This window comes from Chelonia mydas, chromosome 1, assembly GCF_015237465.2.
Source record: "Chelonia mydas isolate rCheMyd1 chromosome 1, rCheMyd1.pri.v2, whole genome shotgun sequence".
In the NCBI taxonomy this organism is placed as follows: domain Eukaryota; kingdom Metazoa; phylum Chordata; order Testudines; family Cheloniidae; genus Chelonia; species Chelonia mydas.
Window position 1 is genome coordinate 120,160,132 of NC_057849.1, and position 17,637 is coordinate 120,177,768.

At 38.4% G+C, this 17,637-nt stretch overlaps 1 protein-coding gene across 1 annotated transcript in view; it reads right to left on the reverse strand.

Moving 5' to 3' along the window:
- Window positions 1-373: 373 nt before the first annotated feature.
- Window positions 374-17,637, reverse strand: part of OCA2 (OCA2 melanosomal transmembrane protein) — a 340,000-nt gene continuing 322,736 nt past the window's right edge. Inside the window, exon 24 of the mRNA XM_007063202.4 lies at window positions 374-1,077. Within this exon, the coding sequence (XP_007063264.1) occupies window positions 990-1,077 (88 nt within the window). The 3' untranslated portion in view covers window positions 374-989. The remainder of the gene's footprint in view (window positions 1,078-17,637) is intronic.

Below are 17,637 nucleotides of genomic sequence, written 5' to 3' on the forward strand. Positions count from 1 at the left end.
TGGCACCTTAGAGACATTTATTTGAGCATAAGCTTTCGTGATGAAGTGAGCTGTAGCTCACGAAAGCTTATGCTCAAATAAGTTTGTTAGTCCCTAAGGTGCCACAAGTACTCCTTTTCTTTTTAAGATGAGGATTGAAATTGCTTTCATAATAAATAATGTGACCTGGTCCAATAGCCAAATATAAAAATCAATATACATGAGTGTACACAGTATTATCAAAGAAAACAAAAGCACAGCCAAAGTATGATTCCATTTTTCAGGTAGTATCTGAACCTATTAAAAGATTTAGGGTAATCCACCAAAGAACTGAATTAATAATTGAAATAAAAATTGTAAATTGCTTTGCCACATTCTATGGCCAACAAGATTAGAAAGAACAAGAAATTTTAAAATGAAAACACATTATGGCGTATGACTTATTAGTCAATTTCAAAAGAATAATTTCTTCCATACCAAATTCTTATTGGAATGTTTTTATTTTTGAACATAGATAATGGTACATCACTTATAGTGTATAGATTGTCTGCTTATATGTCAATTGTTACAGCTTGTACAGACTGAATGTTAGTTACTTTAATACAAATAGCTAAATATATTGACAAAGACAAATGAACCCCTAAGAAGAAACTACTGAACATCTTCCATTGTGAATGAGGCTTTTTCATCTTTGACTGTACTCAGATTGTGGCAAGACAAAGTTTCAGGACACAACATATTCCCTTGTGATGGTATCTCTTTATGTGCTTATTAATATTGACCATGACAAACACTTTGAATCCTTTAAACTTCAATACTCAGCTCTGCAAATTGTTCACAGAAGATAAGGTTATGAATGACAAAAAGTAAGACTGCCAATCATTTTAATCAATACATCGCTTTTTAAAGTGGGGTTTTTTTCTTCTTCTTTTCTATGGTGTCTTCTTAGTGCTCTGATGTATCGATTGAACGAGACAGAGAGCTTCTTTTTGTCTTGAAAGTACAAATTATTAAGTGTTCCAACCCAGTACGACATGAGCAACAAGGAGGTAACACATCCCAATAGTACAGGACATAATCATCATGGGGAAACCCAACCTGAAACAACAACAAAATAAAGAAAGATCAATAAGAATGCAACACTATGCAATAACATGGCAGTCAGACTTTTTGAAAGCAAAAGTAAAAGTTATCATACAAGTTCTTAGCTTTTGATACCTTTACAACATTTCAAAAAAATGTACGGCGGGTTTATGACAGTGATCCCTGGAGAGGTAGTGTTCAAGTTGAGACTTTCTACTTCCAGTTATGACATTTAGAAAAGTGTGGGTCAGACCCTCACATGGGGTGAATCAGCATAGCTCCATTGATTTCAATGGATCTCCAGCAATTTATGCCAACTGAGAATCTAGAACTGAATGTCTTGGTCATGTGCCAGTCAATACGCAATTCCGTGGATTATATCAGTTCTCACAAGGTAAGCAAGCAGTAGGATAGCTCATTCACTACTTATGTCTTCATACTGTGTGTACACTCTAACCTTAATAAGGTCCTTTATAACTCTGGTTTATGGCTGACATTCCTTTAGCTGGCTTCCAATGGCATTTAAGTAATAAACCTCATCATGCTGGTACTGTATTTATCCCTATAATGCGGAACGGTCTTGAGTGTCAGCTGAAAAGTATTGTAGTTCTACAAGATGCACCAACTTCTGAGAGTATCTGAGGAAATCTCTTTGGCCTGTGTGGAAAGGGTTAAAAGATTTGTTTTCATGTCAAACCACTTCTTTCAGCAGAGGTAAATCCCACAGTACGATTTTTCAGAATGAACTTAAGCTTTTAAAGCTTCTGTTGACAGAAAATTCAAAATGACAGAAACTGAAGACTGGGCAGGACTTTGTGTGTCCTGCAGTGTCGTATAATATTTCATGCACATGACCTTTTTACTCATAGTCTCAAGGTTCATATTCATCCACCTCTTTTACTAAGCATCATCAAAGTGTGATAGTGTTCTTTGAAGTGCCAATATTTCATTCATTGTCCTCACTGGCAATTGAAGAAGGATGTACCTAGTATATGTGAATGTATTAGTGGTGCTTTTTGCCTTGCTTATCATGTTAGGCAGCCTCTAGAGGGTTCAAGACAACGTCACCCTTCATCCACCATTAATTACTCAGACAGCAAAGGAACGCACGTGTAGCTGCTGACAGGGACAGAAAACTCTCAAGTCCCATGTGCTTTAAAATCTCCTTATCTTCCCTTTCTCCATATGCAAATATACACATTTTAAAAGAAAATAACATTTGGGATGCGTGTGGTGCAATCTGCTCTTCCTCCTGCTCCCTACCTGCACCTGCAACACTATTCTGCCCAGGGTTTATGTAACGCTTTCTAATGCTGTTTCATTGCCACGTAGAGTGATCTGAGCAGGACAGGTCCAATGGCATTAGAGGAGCTTTAGTATTAGTAGCAGTTTATTACGGTAGCATTTAGAGGCCTCAGTCAGGATCGGAAATCCATGGCATTAGACATGTATAAACACATAATGACAGACAGCCCCTGCCAAAGAAGCTTAGACAAGGTAGACTAGCAATAACAGGCAGATAGCATAAAGAAAAATGTTAGTTAGAACTACCTCTGTTAAAAATAAACTGCTTTATCACCCCTCATTGTCCATATGTCCCCACCAGCCTGCTTCACCACTCTGGACCCAATGTCCCAGTGAGCCTTTCATCCCATTGACCACCCCACAGAAACTGAGGCAACCCAAGAAAAATAGAAGTTACCCACAAAACTGAGCGAGTGTAAAAGTAAAGACTTCCTTGGCGGGCACATTATTCCACATCTGCCTACTGTGGGATTTCTGGCACATTCCCTGAAGCACCTGGTGTTGATCACTGTCAGAGACAGGATGTTAGACAATAGTCTCTGATCCATTATGGCAACTCCTGCGTATGATGCCAGCCACTCTCCCCTGTATGGGAGGAGGTTGGGAGGCCCCATGTCATTCTGGGATTTAAGGATGGCAGTAGGGGCCATGCATCATCAGAGCTCTCAAAACATTGGTTAGCAACAGCAGAGTTAAGTTTTTGCTTGTTTGTGGGGAGAAAGGGGTGTTTGGAAGAACAGAAGGGGAATGAGGGATTGTTAGACAGGGCAACCAGGCTGCCAAGACTGAGGAAGGTGTATGGTAACTCTCATTTATGCATGTGAACAAAACAGACACAGAATCCTAGTGATTTTTGGTAAGATAAGAATGCAATAGCTTGTCACAAAGTTACCCAGAAAGCATGGCTTCCTTTTTATGTCTAAATTTGATTTGGAGTATATCGTAGTATATTTTCTCCCCCAGCTAGACTGTTCCGGTGCTAGCTTTTGAATGATTCCTTATTCTAAAAAGCTGCACAATTATCCTTTCACAAAATTACTGTATTATTAAATTCATGGCATTGCCAAACAGCTTTCTGAGTTTTAGAGCTGCCTTTGAAATTAAAAAAAAAATAATTATATGGTCACCTAACTGCTTTTCAGACAATATCAGTCTTTTTCTTTCTGAGCTCATTTGATCTTCCTAAGATTTGCCATCTCACTTTTAAAAGTGCTCAGATCTGACAAATTCACTTTAAAAATAAAATGGTGCTGTAAAAAAGTCCTCCTACAAATGTAAATGCATCCAGTGGATTTCCAGACAAGGGTCTGGTGAAGGTGAGATTGCTAAGGATTTCATAGGAAAAGAAACTGCAGACTTACATTAGACCTTGCACTTACTGAACAATAAATTCAGTGCTGCTGGGTAAGCTCCAGTGACTTAGCAAAGCCCAGATCCTGTCCTGTCCTGTCCTAATATAACTTATTGGGTCTCACAAGCGGATACACAAGAGCTCAGAGATGAAGGGCACTTAATACCTGGGTGCATAAGGAGAAGAAGAGAGGGGATTTAAAAAAGCAATAATTGCTATCCTTTCTGTAAAAAAAGAATTGAAAAATTGGTTCCAGCTTTGTGCAATTCTGTACGGGAAGTACATGAATTATGCAGAACAACATGCAAACATGCAGGATTTTTAATCATACCTTTGCTTTAACAGTAAGAGTCAAAGGTCTGGTCCTGCCTCCCATACTCATGTTGCGTAACACCTTACTTCATTGATTTATTTGGGGTATTTGCGGTGGGCCACAACAATGCATAGTCACTCACGCAAGTAGTTCCACTGACTTTTATTACTCACGCAACTACTCATGTAGTGTGGGACTTGATTCTACCAGTGGCCTGAACAGTAATCTGATGGACCTGAAGTTACTGCTACCATTTTCACTTTGCTAATCTCTGTGCAGATGAGAGAAGCGTTATAGTTCTGAACAAAAAAATGATTAATAGTATTTATTAGTTGTCGTGCTGGAAGACTCCAGTCAGGATCAGGATCCACAATGCTAGGTGCTGTACTGGCACACAGGAAGACACGGTACCTGCCCCAAAACATTTACAATGTAATTTATAGGTACTTTCATTTAAAAAAAAACACATCTAAGAACATATTTCACAGAACATAAAAACTACAACATTACTGTTGCTGTGCAGTGTACAGAACGAACATTGGCCTCAGGCAACTGCTGGAATAGAGGGTGAAGTCCTTGCCCCCATGGAAATCAATAGAAAACTCCCTTTGACATCAGTGGGGCCAGAATTTCATCCAGTGTATTTAGGAGAGGGAGAATATAAAAACAAGAGAAAACTGAACCACGGTTTGTTAGGGACAGGAATAAAGAGGGGACCAGATCAGAAACTATATTGCAGTCACGGTATGCTCCTCCAAAGCAAAGCTAGGGTTGTGACTGGTAGTGTGCTAATCTGATGCTACTCCAAACCATAACACCACAGATCAGCAGAGCTCAGAAGTCAGAACAACCCTTCCTTACCCCAACACCACCACTTCAAATGTGTGCGAGCACACCAACACTTGGGAGGAATATGAAAGGGAGCAACATCTCTCTTTTTGTCCCCCTAAGTAATTAAAAAAGGAAATGTATATTAAATATAAGGCTAGTTATGTAGGGAGTCATTTTCCTGTTATAACAATACACCTACAGTTAATGAACCAGTTATGTACCTTGCCACCTAAACGAAACATTTTATGCAAAAGTCATAGCATAATACAGCTCTCTCTAAAATGAGGCAGAGACATCAGAATCATTCAGAGAAATTGGGTGGGGGGGGGTGGCTTACAGTGGGATATACTAGAAAAGTGATTTACCCTGAAGAAAAGACAGACCCAACAGTCACTGCCTTCTAGATTGTTCTGAGCACATAGCACCAAGGGTAGTGAATCATTAGAGGATCTGCAGAGACATCTCTCAAAATGGAAGGTGAAGTTCTCTCGTCAGTTCTGGAGTTGCAAGATGACACCAGCAATCCTCCAAGATCAAACCATTGGCAGTGGTGGTTCAAGCTGTTACAAATGTGGATCATGGTGGTAGTATATATGAACATTGAGTGCCAAGTTCTGCTCTCACTTCTGTGTCACCCAACTGACTGCTGGGGGGTTGCACACTGGTTTAAAATGAGGCTTGACTTTCGTCCCTAATCTATACCTGAATATCCTTTTAAGAATGTAATTTTTGGAGCATTCTAAAGAACTTCTTGAAAATTCTTCTCTCCCACTTACTGGCCTCTCCATTATCAACACCTGTACACACAATAAGGAAATATGTTGCACACCTGGCAAGTGCCATGTTATATGAGAAGATGTTTAACCCAGCAGAAGATACAATATGAGTCCTTGTCATTTCAGGCCAGACCTTGAACATGTGCCACACTTTGGTTTGGAAATCCTACAGTGACAAGCTCATTTCAAAAATTCACATCTTGAAATTACAAAAGCTGCCTCAGAAATTGGATTTGGGTGTTGAAGCTTCTAGATGCAATTCACTCCTGTTAATGAAGTTTCTATCATTCGGTTTACAAGGCGGCTCGTTTACATTTCCTTTCAAAAGGAATGTATAACGATAGCAATATCCATGATTCTTAATCAAAAGGATATGTTTGTAATCCTCTTTATTTAAACATTAACTCACACACACCTTTTTTGTGGGGAGGAAGGGAGAACAGTTATCATGGATGAAGAATGGCAGGTGTTAACTAGTTTTCTTACAAAAGAGTTGTGGGTCTATACTTATTTAAATATGAAGAAAACAACTCATATTTTCAAGGAGCAAATCCCCGTTCTACATCTCATCTAGAACTGAGACAAAATTTTTGATACAAATTTCATTTTTTTGCATTTGTGAATAATCTGTGAACACTTCAATTTTCTCAGATTTAGTCTTCATCCAAAATTACTTGCTAAATAACTTTTGCAACTAATCTTTGGTATGCAGCTCATTTTCAAGGAACTCATTCTGAGTGTTTGCTGCCAAATTCTCTGCCAGAGTAAGCCAATAGAGTTTTAGTACTGTTCATTAAATTGTGTCACAAACAGAAAATTTCACTTTTGATATTTAAAATCTGAGCATATGATTGGTCACCAAAAGTACATGGTATATTTTCTGTTCTCCGACTGGATAAACATAACCCTTAGAAGAAAGTTTTCAGAATACTTCAACATTTACGTAAAACTATCTACTTCTGCAACCATTCCTACAAGTATATTGATTCACTAGAAAACATGTAAGGCTAACACACACAAATGTGCAAACACACTTGAAGTAAATCTATTTAAAAATCTGAATGAATACTGGTGGGAAATTTTTTTACAATATTCACTCAGCCCTAATTTGGGATATATTTTTAATGTGTGATCCCCTGGTCGTCAGGGTCCTAGGAATTCATCTCCCCCTTTCTTTCTCTGTTCTTATTATCCCTTCTATTTCTCTTAGTCCATCTCCTATTCCCTTATCTCCTCCTTCTCTGCTGTCTTCCACTGCATGCTGACCTCTGTGTCTCCTGCCTTCTTGTTTGTCTCAACTTTCCATCATCCCACATCCACAAAATACTGTTATTTCCATAATTTGAAAGGACAGGCTGGTATTGGCTCTAGTGCCCATTTAAAGAAAAGGTCTAAAAAAGAGGTGCTCCTGCTTATCCACAAGACTATGACACCTTCACAATTGGACACCTGTTTCTAAAATAGCAGCTAGCTAACACTGCCAATGATCATTCAGGAAACACTAAAATTACTGTGAATTGCACATAGCCTGGAATTACATAAAAATTATAGTGTAGTTACCTACCAGTTACCATACATAGTAGTTAACGTGTAATTGAAAACACTGAACGTAACCTATAACCACATTTTCTTCTGATTGCTAAAATTACAATAATTTCTCCCAGTTTTCTTTTGGTTTTGAGTCTGTGCCAAGATTTTCCATACAGTCCCTCCAAATAATGAACCTCAGATCAGGAAAATTAAATTTCAAGTGAGAAAAATAAATGGTGTTAAATTGTGCATTCTAAGTTGTGGAAAAAAGCCTCCTGAATTCTTTTTGACAAAAAATGTTATGCTTTCCAAACATTGCCTGTAGTGGGCATTTTGTTGGCCTTCCAAAATCTGCTCATCTGAAGAAAAAAAGCAGTCAGTGTAGTCCTTCACTGTAAAGAAAATGGTTAATATACCAGTTCCAACTTGAATGTTCAAATCAATAGTCACAGACATGTTTTTGCAGTATTTGCCTAGCTCTACTGTCTCTGTTGTGCAGTTCATGTGAAATATAGGGGGTCTCAGAAAAACAAATGCCTGTATAATAACTATTCAAAAGCTATTCAAGCCTGAGAAGGCAGGGATGGTGATGGTAGATACTTGTATGAAACACCATGGGGAAATACTAAAAGCTATGAACGGCCCACTGAAATATAGAGAAAAGCAGCGTAGTTATGACTTCAAAAGACTGCAACAAATTGACGGTGAGATAGCAACAGCAGCTGATGAATATAGTGACCTTCCTGTTGGCATTAATTGTCTGCCTCCCACAGGAAATTATTAGGTCCAGCTGACCCCTGGGTAGAATGTTAAAAATGAAAGCCAACAAATTGTAATGAAAAAGAGAGAGAATGTCAGTAGTTTGATGTTGGGAAGGAACATACCATAGATGCATTTGTGTCACTTTTCTTCCTTTCCTTTTGTATCTGAAGATGATTTTATCTGAAGTTATCATATCAGTATAAAGAAGTGAGAAAAATGTATCAGAAGCTGAACCTCACCATATCTGGATGAGAGTGCAGAAAATACAATGAGCCACGGTTCAGTTCTCCAAGTATAAACTGTGGCTAAATTAAACTACCAGGTTTAAACTTTTTGAGATGTGTTCACTGATGTGCGAAGAGGGGTATAATTTAGGCTGGGTGCAGATCTGGTGTATAAAGAAAAGGAGTACTTGTGGCACCTTAGAGACTAACAAATTTATTTGAGCATAAGCTTTTGTGAGCTACAGCTCACTGTAGCTCATGACAGCTTATGCTCAAATAAATTTGTTAGTCTCTAAGGTGCCACAAGTACTCCTTTTCTTTTTGCGGATACAGGCTAACACGGCTGCTACTCTGAGATCTGGTGTATGTTATCATGGCCAGTGCTAAATCTGTATATCACACCAATTCAACATTTCTTCCTCTATGGACTAGTCCTTAGTGATTTCATACTATGGAAAAATAGGTAGCCAAAAACTACCTACGGGCTAGTAAAGAGTAGCTTTGGGCATAGATTTCAGGATTCAAGGCTGCAATTCAGCAAAGTATTTAAGCATGTGTTTAGCTTCAAGTATGCGAGTAACCCACCCCTATTCAGCAAAGCACTTAAGCACAAAGAGGTGGTCAAGAGGCATTATATTTCATTTGTACAGTCTCCTTCAGCAAACAAGCAAAAACAGGAAAAAAAACAACAAAGCATTCTTTAGAAGTATTTGTTTTTTTTCCTAATGGGTTCATTTTCTTTGGCTAAAACACAAACTAAACCCCCCCTCCCCGCCCCCCCCACACACACATTGCCATCAGCAATGTAGAAGTTGCTCCTCAAAGGAAAGCCACAGTTGATGCAGAAGTTCTTACACATTCCCATAAAACCAAAAAGATAGCTATCTTTAATGCAAATACTTTACTGTCCAAAGTCAATTCACAAGATAGCCCATTATTATCACCAATAAACAGTTAATCCACCACCATACCCCTCAACCAACCATCTTAAATCCCTCAGAGTCACTCCTCCCTGAAAAACCTGAGATAACAGATGAGTCTTGCATTGAACCCTGAACAAATCTGGGATTGGCCAGGCCAACAGAAAAAAAGTGAGCTCTAATGCTGAGGATAGCTCACAGGGTAAGCTCCTCGCCCTTAAACTGGGAGCAGCTATCTCAAGTATCTTTACTAATTGCAATAGACAAAATATCACACTGCAAGAACACCCTAAAATACCTACTTTCCGCTATGATAACCAGTTACCACCTTTTATACCACTAATGCAAATGACCCAATGTCCTTTTCTTGACTGGTTCCAACTTGACATGAAGGAGACTGATCTTTCATAGAATCATAGAATATCAGGGTTGGAAGGGACCTCAGGAGGTCATCTAGTCCAACCCCCTGCTCATACTGGGACTAATCCCCAACTAAATCATCCCAACCAGGGCTTTGTCAAGCCTGACCTTAAAAACCGCAAAGGAAGGAGATTCCAGCACCTCCCTAGGTAACGCATTCCAGTGCTTCACCACCCTCCTGGTGAAAAAGTTTTTCCTTAGTTTCCCCACAGAAAGAACTCTAATGTCCATCAACAAAGCACATTTTAGCTTTTAGAGGGCCAGTGGGAACAAATATATATTTAAAAATAAAGATGGTGCCCTTTACAAAGTCAAGATTCTGGTGATTTGCTCTTGCTCCAGTGGTGAACTATAAATTCACTTTCAGACATTATACCATAAGGCAGATAATGAGAGCAATTCAGTTTCTTGTCTTCCTATGTCTTAATATTTTTAAAACTCTGTGTGTGTGTGTGTAAGTGTAAGAGAAAGAGAAAAAGAGTGAGTGAGTTTAAAAGAGAAAGCGACACTCTTTGGCTTTGACCACCAGAGGAATATTTATATTGGACTTTGAACACTTAACACCTGCATTATGTTACATTACTCAGAAATAGGTGACAGCCTGAAAGAATAAGTGATTTTTTAAATAAAGAGCACAATTATTAACTACTTACCTAATGGAATTTAGGTTACATTTGTCACTCTCCAAATTCTAGTTATTTAGCTGGGGGGTAGGTTGGTTTAATTATTTCAGAATACCTTTGGTGTCTGTCATTCAGATTTTTCCTTCAAATATCAACTACATTAAAAAAAAAACTAGAGGAAACACCACACAACCCACTAACAGTGGCCCAATATTGCATCCATTGTTTCTATTTTCCATCATGCATATGGTCTTTTTCAGTGGCTTTAGAAACACAAAGGTGCTTCAAGCACTTTTACTAGACAGCTCTGTACCATAAGCAGATTTCCCTGAGTTTTAATACCGCTAAAATCTACAGAGTCCTTTAAAATCTAAATTGCTTTATATCTACTTGTTTGCAGCATTTTATTCAGCTGACTCCACTTAAAAATACATTTTCCCTGTTCTATATCAACAAATATTCCCAAGGAAAAATACAGTACTACTGAAAAATGTTAAGGCTCCAAAATGAGCGGCCAGAAGCAAGCAAATTTATAGTCCATTCTTTACCAGCCAATTGAGCATACCTCAGTATTACGGGTATCTAAATATGAGCAATCTTATATGCCATATGTTAGCATATTGGGTTAGGTCAAGTATTGAATTTTACCCTTAGCTCTGGATTTCCTGGGTTTTGTAATTTAAGCCAGATGTTCAATGTTATTCTAATGGTTTGTATGTGAACTTCCTTTTGTTTCTTATGTTTGTATACTAAACAGAGGGGGGAAAAAGTTTAACACCCAAGTGTATATTATATAGTCAATTGAAACATCATCTATAATGGCTCTATATATTTAGACAGAAGTATCTAGGTAGCAGGACTGAGCCAAGTGCTCCAATTTCAGTTTGCACATGCCTTGGCAAACTTTATAGGCAAATTCACTTTGCATGGTTTCTGTTCATATGAGTTTCAGGCCCGTTAATTTAAACCTACACATTCAAATCAAAATACTCCTGTGCCCCATAAGCACTGTTACCAGCAGGGCTGACAAGAGAGGAGCGGGGGGCAGAATAACTGTACTAGGGACTTGAACTCAGGAGGCCCCTGAACCATCAGTAACTGGGGTAAAATTGAAGTGAAATGGGAGGGGATGGGTCCCCAGCAAATGATGTATGGAGGCCCCAAATTTCTCTCAACAGGTTTGCTACCTGGTGCCATAGAATGGTGCTCTCAGCTCATTACGCCTTCTAGGAACATCTGACTAGTCCCTTTCCTGGCTACCAGCAAAGGAGCTGTGACACAAAATACACAGAATATGTTTTAATATGGGAGATCTGAGATGGTTTTCATAGCTTCACTGCTTGTACGTTATACTGATTATACTCAACCTTATGCCACTGCTAAACCACACTATCATGTATTAGCTTTCTATGTACTGTGCAGGTATGTAGACACACACACACACAATATATCTTTCAGGGTTGCTTGAAAAGTATTGCATGGCCCAATGTTTGAGGCAGGCAATGTGACCACCCCTTAACCACACCCCACAACAGACTTGGCATATGTTCTTCCAGTCTTTCAATTTCCTCTGGTTTCATTATCAAAGTTTCACACAGTTCCAACAGTTAGAAAATGTAAATATAAAGAAATGACTCCAGTGCCTTTAGAAAGCTACAGTGTTGTTATATGTTTACCAGCATCCATTTGCTAGTGAGATGAACATCATCATGGGAGATTTGCTAGATAACACATACACAACTTCTTCTCTGCAACACAACACTATTGCCAGTGGCATCATTACGTTGATGTGGGTGGAAAGAGATCAATCTACTTTCTGAAAATCTTGACATTATTATGTGTGTGAAAACCTGTTGTTTTTAGTAGCAAACCATTTTAGAAAATTCAGTTTGCACAGTTTTGATACATTCACTGGAACCAATTAGATTGATTAACACAGAGCTGTTAAGGTACATGGCGTAAACATGAATCTATAGGGACTGAAAGGATGGGTGCTCAGCACATTCTGAAAATCAAGCCCCTTTAAGGCATCTCAGACTAAGCATCTTAAATCACTAGTAACTCTTTAAAATGCAGGGGGCCTTTATGTTTTCAAGTGTCTTTTTGAGAAAGAAAGTCATAAATATTACTCAAGCCTACAGCTATAATGAGTACAGAGGGATTAAAATAAAGAGATTATTGGAATAGGCTTGTTATGCTTTAGAGCTTTACAAAGCATTACACTTTCCTTATCATTTTTCAGAATAAGGTGAAATGGCACTTCTCCATTACTCTCTTACCTGTCAAGTTACTCTTATCTACAACTGGGAAAACCAGCCATGTGGTTAGTTATTCCAAATAGGCCCTAAATTCCCCCACCACAAGATCATAGCATAATCTTTTTTTGTTTTTTTTAAATATCAGGTTTGAGTCTGTCCATTGTTTCCAGTGCATTTATACCATTTTGCATTTTAGGTTCCTATGTCTCTGAATTTGGCTTCCTCAGCTAAGGAAAATGCCGGCAGAAGATGTAATATTTTTACTCCGATAAATGTGAACTGCAGCATTATGAAACAAGATTTTTCACTGACGCTTGCACCAACATCCTTAATGCACTGAAGGGCAAGAAGATGAACATTGTCCTATTGGCTGGAATGATTTATTTAGACTTACGAAAGATAAAAGATTGCTTTAGATAACTTCCATATTACCCAAAATGGTTTTTACTTGTGTGGGAACCACTGAACTTAGAAGCTTTACAATCTGTCCTTCAGGCTTTGTTATCTTCAAATATAAATTAAAAGGAATAATGATGAACAATACTTCTTTGGGATAGAGCTCCCATCTCAGTAAGAAATAAATCATTTGCAAGCAATGTTTTCAACGGTTATATTTTACCAGTCTGTGTGAAATAAAATTCATTTTTAAACTTCCCTAGGGCAATTTCTTTCCCCTTTGTCTTCATTTGATTTTTCATAATTACAAAGCAAATGGGTCCCACCTCCTGAAGATAAATGCCCATAAATTGCAAAACCTCTTCTATTTATTAGCAACTTCTTTTATGTTCTCCTAATTACCAATTCTTAGACACTGTCAGTTTAGGATTAAGGTGATTATGTAAAGGCTGTAGCATACCCTGTGTCCACCTCAAAGAAACCAGTTTCCAGATTTGAACTGCTGCAAAATGCTTGAGCAGCAAACTATTACACAAGTGTTTTATGCCTTTAATGCCATCAAAATAAATGTAACAGTGCATGAGTAAAAGCATAGCTGGAAAAGTATTTGTAACCTCATCTAACAATTACCAAAACAAGTGCTAAATTCACATAATAACTAAGTAATAAATGCTGGGGGGGGGGGTTCTTTATGTGAATAAGATTTTCTGCTTCACACAAAATAATAACAAAAATCTGTCCACAATTCTATATAAAGAACACTTTGGTACAACTCATTCTCCTTTCAAATGTATTTTTACAAAGGAAATAACAATGAGCTTGAAATTCCTCTTCCCTCTAGGATATATAGTGCAAAGCTTGTAATTTCTTTTTCCGGCATTTTGTGCCATACTTAGGTGAGTAGAAAAATCAGATTGCAAGTTTTAGATTAATGTAATTTTTAAAACTTAACTACTTTGGGAAAGTTAAATCCCATTAAAAATCAGGTTGAAAATAGATGACTGGGACTGATTCTGATGTAAATCTATTGAGTCAATAGAGTTACAATGGTGCAAAATAGATCAGAATCAGGCCCATTTTATTCAGTTTCTTGTGTTCTTGAAGCAATAATGCCCTGATCTGGCAATGGTGCATGCACATATTTTAACTTCAATGGGACTACTGTGATAGGGAGTATAACCCCCCCCCCACACACACACACACACACACACACTGGAACTGAAGGGGTTAAGGAGCAACTGTGGACCCAGGCGACCCCACCCAGTCCCACCTGCAGAGCATGCTTCAGCTGGTGGTGAAGCTTAAAAGGGAGCCGGCAGTTCAAAAGGGACCTAATAGGACAGAGAGAGAGAGAGTTCTGTCCTGAGAGCTCCTGAGGAAGGATCCTAGAGAAACCTTTTCCTGGAGAGAGAGAGCTTTCCTACTGAGCCCAGAAGGACTGAAGGTTCAGTTATTTTACTACTTTGAGGCAAACTGTAAGACTTTGGTGAGAGAGTAGGTGGTAGGAAGTGGCCCAGGTAGACAGTTAAGGCATTCCTGGGTTCTGGATATTGGTGCCGCTTACTGGGTCCTGGGCTGGAGCCTAATGGAGTGGGAGGGCCCAGTCTCCCCACCAACCCCCTCCTTATGAAGGGCATGAAAACCCTTACTTCCTGCCTCTCTCTTGGGGAAGGAAGGAGAGGGTAAAGACCTTTAGAACCACACAGCTGGTATGGGACACCCATAGGGGTCAACAGGCAGGCTGAAGTTCTCCCCAGTCATGAGGCCAGGGGATCCCATATCTTCCTTACCCCAGGAAGAAAGAAGATGGATTGGGGATCTGACCGAAGGGTTGAGTCAACACCCACTAACAGGCAGATGGTCAAATGGCATGACTGTGGCCCGAGAGAAAAATTGGAGCTGGCAGGAACAGAGGCCTAACCCACCTACCACTAGGTGATGCATAACTACTCATGGCCTTAAAGTTAAGCGCATGCAGGATCAGGGCATAAGTAATAGTTTTGTCTTGTCTTGATTTAGGTCAGATTTCACCTTTCTGGAAGGGGGCCTTTCTGCTGGCTGACTGACTATTCAGAGCCCAGTGTGTTCTGCAGTTACAGATATGCTATAGCCCTTCTCAGAGGTTTACGTGACAGGATCTAACCTTTTATTTGAAAATCCAGTATGTTTCTAGTCATCCTGGTTGTGAAGAAAACTTTAAAAAATTTGAACTGAGTGTAATAGCTGCCTAAACTGTGCTATAAATGGTATGGACTGTCCCATTTATCTCAATAGGGTGTTAACTCTAAAAACTAGAGATAGCAATTTCAACATTATCAGCTATTTCACTTCTGACCATTTTAACAGAAACAAACGCAAGATGGCTATCCCCAACTACCAAAGGCTCCAGCTGTGCTTTACTCAACTGCCAAACCTGCCAGGTGTGCCCTGATTATCTTTTTCGTTGCAGTTATAAATTGTCAGTATGAAAATGTCTGGTACAGTGAAATCTGTCGGGACAGCATAAAATGAACTAAATTTAATATTAAACAAACAGCAGAGGGGCTACTGTAGTGACTGAGTTATTCATTCACTACATTTATTTAATCCAAACCCTCCATTTTTTTAAATACAAATGACACTGCCACAGAATCCAGAGGTCTTTCTGCAGAACTAAGATCCAACTCGCCACAGAGTATACAAAGCACCAATTACACGATAATAAGGAATGGGCAGATGTCTTCACCTCCCCTTTCTATACACTAACTTTATGCCTTTTTCAAACTTCAGAAGGATTTCTGAACAAAGTAAAGGCTTTCTCAACTTAACCATGAATTGCTAACAATACATTTCCAGGAACACATACACACACTCTATCCAGCCTAATGATAAGCTGTAGGAATGCATTTTTATTATTTAATAGTGGTATTATAGTAGTACCTAGATGCTCTAATAAGGATTGAGGATCAAGACATTGTACATACACACAATAATTTTTGCTACGTCTTGTTACCTTGGGTGGCTGTCTCCAGCTCTCATCCATCTTCCATTTAAATTGTCTCCCATATTCCCATTCTGATAAGAAGTTCTAGGCAATCCTTTGAACTCTTTATTATGCTACATTATTGTCAATCTTCTCATAGCCCCATCTCTATGTACATTTGAACATGAGGGGTTTTGTTCAGAAACGAATCCTGTCAGCTGGTTCTACATCAAATGTGAGCAGCCATCTCAGTGATTACACTTCTCTGTTGCTCTAAAAGGCACTTGTCTAGATGCTTAACAAATTTCTTCCAGTTTTCATCTCAAATCTGATAAGCAATTTAACCTCCTTAAATTCACTTGTCCATGGGGTAAGCACTGAATCAGAACCATCAATAGGGTTTACATGGTGGTTATTTCAGTAGATAAATGACGAAACATGAGCAATTTCTTCACTGAGGTGATAAATATAAATCATTTACACAGAAGTATTTTAAATATTCTACAATTCACATGGCAAATCTGTGTAAGTGTCCCACTATCAACATTTCGTGTCTCTGGCTGTCCTTTCTAATAAATAAATTTTGCCTTTGCTTCCCATTAAAATTATTTTTCCAAATAATGGTTTAAGATATAAAAAATTTCCAGAAAATATTGCTCATCAAGCACTTCCAATCTGATCCTGATACCTTATTTAACTAGCAAATTGTTTTCTAATTTTGATATTGTTCAAATGAGAAAGTCCTTAGGCAACTTCACTGACTGCCTAATCAGACTAAGTACACTGTACTTAAAGTCTTGGCAGCTAAATTAAACAAATAGCAGAGGTCTCAAAGAAAGTACTGATTTGTTGGATAGGTTACTCAGCCTCCCTCTTCCCATCTCTGCTCACCCTCATACAGAGTCCATCTCATGCCCAGTCTGTCTTTCTGGCTCACTGTCACTACGTGCACAGCACAGCTGGTGATTTGGGGATAGAGGTGGTAGAAAAACATTGAATTAAAGTACAATTTGATGAAGAAAATGAAAAATGTTGAAATTTTTCATTTTTGTTGAAAAGGGGAGTTGACTATTTGAGCAGTTCCAGAAGTTAATCTTGGCATAACTCAAGTAAGGTATGATGAGTAAAGGAGATAACAGTTCTGCTTAATTCTGTAAAGTTCCAATATCACAGATGTTACCAAAATGTGTATGGGAACTGGCAGAGAGAGAGAGAATGGAATTTGTGGAGACTATGGAAATGGCAAGGAAATGTGAGGGAAAACTCAGCAAAAATAAAACATTTTAAATGTTTTCTGCTGCAATGGTTAGCATAAATTTCACTTAAAAAATCACAAAGAAATTTCAAGTGCCCTCTGAAGGGTTACTGTACTAATTGGGAGACAACTCAATCATTAAAGTTTGAAAAAGAGGAGTTGTGATTTCAGTTGAAACCTCCAGGCAAGCTTATCTATGGAATTCCTACTGACACCTCCATAACATATACCTGAGGCTTTGGTAAGCAAAGCACATGAGAACTGTCATTTACCAAAAGATTTTAAGCAAATTCATGACTTAGAAATTCTCTTTAAATATCACTGAAGTGAGGATTTATTCATCATTATTGCTCAAGGTAATAATACCTTTGCATTCAATTTATATTCCAAATAGTTATATATTCTGAATGCTCTGTTCAGAGTGGTGACAAAAATAAAACTTTATATTCTATCAGTATACTATATGAAGAATCAATGTATTCTGACTACTAAACACACTGCAAATGTGCGATGGACTGGTTGTAGTTCTATGCATAAACCTGTGTTAGTCGATACCAAATGTACTTTGCTTTGGATAGTTACATGTTAGCTTGGAAGTAAACAACTTTGCACAAGTGTAGTTGAAGGAACTTATTTAATGACACGGTAT